Genomic DNA, 4,400 nt, shown 5'->3' with positions numbered 1-4,400 from the left:
TAAAGTAAGTCAAGATGGGTATGTTCTGTGGGCTAGGCTGACCGGCCACCGAATGCGAAGCTGAGCGTTTTCAATGTGCTACGAATCGAGTGACGTAGCTTGTCATTTAGCCAGAGACTGATTTAGCATTGAAAACGCTCAACTTCGTATTCGGTGGCCGGTCAGCCTAAAGCGGTGAACACATATGAGCGGCCGCGGCCGCGATCACGATCACGATCGTGAGACATTGCGACTGAACGCCGCTATATTGCTGAACAGAGCGTGATATTATGTGCGGAATATGCATGACATTTGCATGGGACGTTTCTCGATCGTGATCGCGATCGTGGCCGCGGCCGCTCATATGTGTTCACCGCTTTAAGCTGCATTCACAATCAATCCGCGGGCCGAAGTGCACTTCGGCACGAAATTTACCATTCGCAATAATCTTGGAACCAAATACTCAAATGAATCAAAAATGTAACTGATCAAAACATAAGCATCAGCCTTGTTTATAGACATATATATAGGGAAAAATAGCTAATTTGGGTATTCGGCAATTATTGGCTGGGCAATTATCAACAATCAGGTGTCATAACATCTATATTTCGAACCTCTTGTGGTTCTTCTTCAGGATGCTAAAATAATATAATAAGTGGATACACATAAAAACAAACTTCTAACAATTACTTACGTCCGACAAGATTATTGTTTAAATTTACAGAGAGATTTTTGGAGAAACATTATATATATGATTAATTTAAACTTAAATTTATAAAGCAGGTTGTTTGAATAAAATAATTAAATAATAAGTTTAAATTAATCATATATATAATGTTTCTCCAAAAATCTCTCTGTAAATTTAAACAATAATCTTGTCGGACGTAAGTAATTGTTAGAAGTTTGTTTTTATGTGTATCCACTTATTATATTATTTTAGCATCCTGAAGAAGAACCACAAGAGGTTCGAAATATAGATGTTATGACACCTGATTGTTGATAATTGCCCAGCCAATAATTGCCGAATACCCAAATTAGCTATTTTTCCCTGTTTTCTCTGGCAAACGATCAATTACGACATATATATATATATATATAGGGTTATATAAACAAGGGCATCAGCATCATCTATAGCCGACACGAAATTCTTTGCCGAAGTGATAGTTTGCAACTTGCAAGAAATTTTGTCTTGAATTTCATTGTGAATGATAACGGAGAACGCCTCTGCTAAGCTTCCGTGCCGAAGTGCACTTCGGCCCTTGAATTGATTGTGAATGTAGCTTTAACGTTTTGTTGCGGCGTTATCTGATTATGTTCCAGGTCTCTCTATTTATAGACGGCTGTGGTTGTGGCAACGTCGTTTTGGCATTAACGACATTCCCAGAGTTCCAACCTTAATCCGTTAATCCGACTGCTTTTATAAAAGTGAGTGGAGTATAAACAGGCTCATCCCTTTACTTTAAACCACCGAATACTAATATCGGCATAGACAACAGATTTTAAGCTGCATTCACAATCAATTCGCGGGCCGAAGTGCACTTCGGCACGAAATTTACCATTCGCAATAATCTTGGAACCAAATACTCAAATGAATCAAAAATGTAACTGATCAAAACATAAGCATCAGCATCATCTATAGCCGGCACGAAATTCCTGGCCGAAGTGATAGTTTGCAACTTGCAAGAAATTTTGTCTTGAATTTCATTGTGAATGGTAACGGAGAACGCCATCTGCTAAGCTTCCGTGCCGAAGTGCACTTCGGCCCGTGAATTGATTGTGAATGTAGCTTAATGGTAGCAATATGACCGCCCAGTGTTAAATTTTGTAAGGTGTGCCAATTCATGGTCTTTATATCATACCTTCAAAAATTCCGCAATTCACTGAAGTGTGGCATGTAGCCAGAAATAAATGCATGATGCGATTTCATCCGAATGATAAATGCAATTTGGACTCAACTGAATATCGCAAAGTGGTAAATAATGCGTTATCGAAATTGTACCAAATTGCATGGAGAACTTTATGAACGTTGTAGGATGAAGTTTTATGTATACACAGTAATTTATTTATTCTGAATCACTACTGTTCATCCATTGCTTTTCAGCTTCCTGAAGAAAACTCGCAAATTCCTCGTTCTTCATCAACTTTAAACTTGCTTCTAATTCACCTATGCCTTTCGACAGCATTTTCAGTTTACACAAAGCCATTCCTCTTCGGCCAATGCATTCTGCTCTTTCTTTGAGATTCGCTTCGACCTTTGGGATTAGCAGTTCCAATGCGGTGCTGCAGTCACGAGCTGTTTTTTGGTAATTTCCTAGGAAACAAATGAAAACTATTCAATCAATAAAGAATCAGAGATTTACATCACGTTAGAAATAAATGTCATTGAATTGTAAATGTATTTTTGTATTCGATATGTCAAACAAACAAAGTTTGTGCCAAAGCGTTGTTTCTCTAGAAGTGCTGAGAAGGTTTTCTAAAGTTGGTTGAGTTAGTGATAATGATAAGTAAATTATTCGAATTTTTTGCACGGCTCCGAATATTTTGATATCTACGCCATTCGCGCTTGTGTGACGTAGCGTGTGGAAACACCCGAGTGGCCCTGAGTACTTCCGATCTCTTCTAGTTTGTCTATGATCTCACGAAGGGAGATGAAAGGACTCTGTAATCTGTGTTCCTTCGTCTTGGTATAAACCACAGAAAACACCCGTCTTGATTTACTCTTTACAGAGTACTACTCTGCAATCTTTAGATTTACTTTAAGGTAACCAGAGACCCTTTCTCTATGGTTTAAGCTAAGCTACAGAATAGTAATGTTGAGCTAAGTGCCACCACGACACAGAACATGAACCTTCAGAATTCGCCTAGTTAACAACGACTTTTTTTTTGCCTGTTCAAATCTGACGAATTTTCTTCGGGTATCTGCGTTGAATCAGACCTATGGGCTTCCACACATATTTGAAACCATGTTTTCGTTTCTGAATTATGATATAACATTAATATAGTTTTATGAATTATCCTAGTTCTCCACCTTGAAACTTCATTTCGATCTTTATTGATATTTGTCAATATTGCGGTACTTTGATAACTTTGTGTAACCCTCCAAATTAAGTGATTTGATAGATTTTTTGATACCGGTAATAATAAAGTAACTTAAATTTGAATAATTCATACTACCTTGCGCATAGTGGGCTCTGGATCTCGCAATGTACAAATCTACAAATTTATCACTCAAAGTAATTCCGAAAGTGTAGGCACTTATAGCCCCCAAATAATTGTTGTTATTCATGAAAGAGTCTCCTTTCTTCAATAAATATTGTGGATTCTTTTCTTCTGGTCTCAAATCTTCACAAACAAATCCTACAGATCTTCTAGCATCTGCTTGCATTCTCATCCATTCATTCTCTTCTTCTGCTTTCGATTCGCGCATAGGAGTAGGAAAAATTCTTGGAGTAAAATCGACATCCAATTGTTGTGCGCGTCTGGGCTGGGGTATATCGAATTCATTCTTCTCTTGGAAAATGTTTATTTCATTAGGACGCGTTGCTAAATACTGCTCAAATTTCTTCTTCTTCTTCCTTAGCGATTTCTTAGTTTTTTCACTCAAATCATGATGCCAATTTCTCACATCACCCAAAGCTTCTTCTTTCTCTTTTATTTTTAAATTCTCAATTTTATTCTTGATTTCAGATTCGATTTTCATTTGCTCGTTCACAGCTACTCTCTTGAGTTCTGACTTTTTATTTTCCCATTCTTTGCTTTCATTTTGCATTTTTTCATGTGTCTCTTCAATGAGTAACAACTTCAATTTCATTCTTTCATTTTTGTCAAGTTCCGGCTCCAAAGTTGGCCATTCTTCCGCCTCTGCCTTCATTAATTCGAACACAATTTCCGTAGATGTAATTGTACATTTACTATCTTTAACGTTAATTGGTCGCAATAAAACAAGTTCAAAGAAATACTGTTCGTAATTAGCCTTTATATATCTTTCAGAATAAAATATATGTACTTTCGAAGGATGTATTCCCCATGATGGAACAGTGACGATAACAACGTGTTCGGACTGTCTCCATTCAAATTTTTTTATTACAATGGGCATTTCAAAGAGAGCTTGCTACTTTCTGAAAGTTTTTGTCACTAATGACAAGATCGGAGGATGTTTGATCAATAAATGCACAAATGCAGATTGTATCCTTTGTTTTATGAGTCAACCAGAGAAGATATGAATTTCTTTCCACTTTGCATTTTATCTGTGATATTCTCACTCAAATTCTATGTCCTAGAACTCCTAGAACCATTGAACTTTCTTTAGTTCAATGCCTAGAACAGGTCAAACAGAGAAGAGAAGAAGAAAAAATGAAAAAAATAACTTGCTGTAAATTTATGCTCTAACCTAACCTCACGTGCGACATGTACACATAACC

At 36.9% G+C, this 4,400-nt stretch overlaps 1 protein-coding gene across 1 annotated transcript; it reads right to left on the bottom strand.

Moving 5' to 3' along the window:
• Nucleotides 1-1,964: 1,964 nt before the first annotated feature.
• On the bottom strand, nucleotides 1,965-4,125 carry LOC123316363 (dynein axonemal assembly factor 4-like). The gene is made up of 2 exons (XM_044902408.1): nucleotides 3,154-4,125; nucleotides 1,965-2,290 (listed from the first exon to the last, which is right to left on the bottom strand). Exons 1-2 carry the CDS (start codon nucleotides 4,073-4,075, stop codon nucleotides 2,043-2,045), a joined length of 1,170 nt encoding a protein of 389 aa, XP_044758343.1. The 5' UTR covers nucleotides 4,076-4,125; the 3' UTR covers nucleotides 1,965-2,042.
• Between the last annotated feature and the right edge of the window lie 275 nt (nucleotides 4,126-4,400).

Source organism: Coccinella septempunctata, chromosome 1 (genome assembly GCF_907165205.1).
Source record: "Coccinella septempunctata chromosome 1, icCocSept1.1, whole genome shotgun sequence".
Taxonomy (NCBI): Eukaryota; Metazoa; Arthropoda; class Insecta; order Coleoptera; family Coccinellidae; genus Coccinella; species Coccinella septempunctata.
This window is presented reverse-complemented; position numbering and strand designations above follow the sequence as displayed.

Excerpts from the sequence above, each read along its gene's own strand:
- LOC123316363 (XM_044902408.1), bottom strand. The coding sequence starts at position 4,075 with ATGCCCATTGTAATAAAAAAATTTGAATGGAGACAGTCCGAACACGTT. Across the intron at positions 2,291-3,153 it reads CAGAGCCCACTATGCGCAAG|GAAATTACCAAAAAACAGCT; the intron begins GTAGTATGAATT and ends TTTGTTTCCTAG.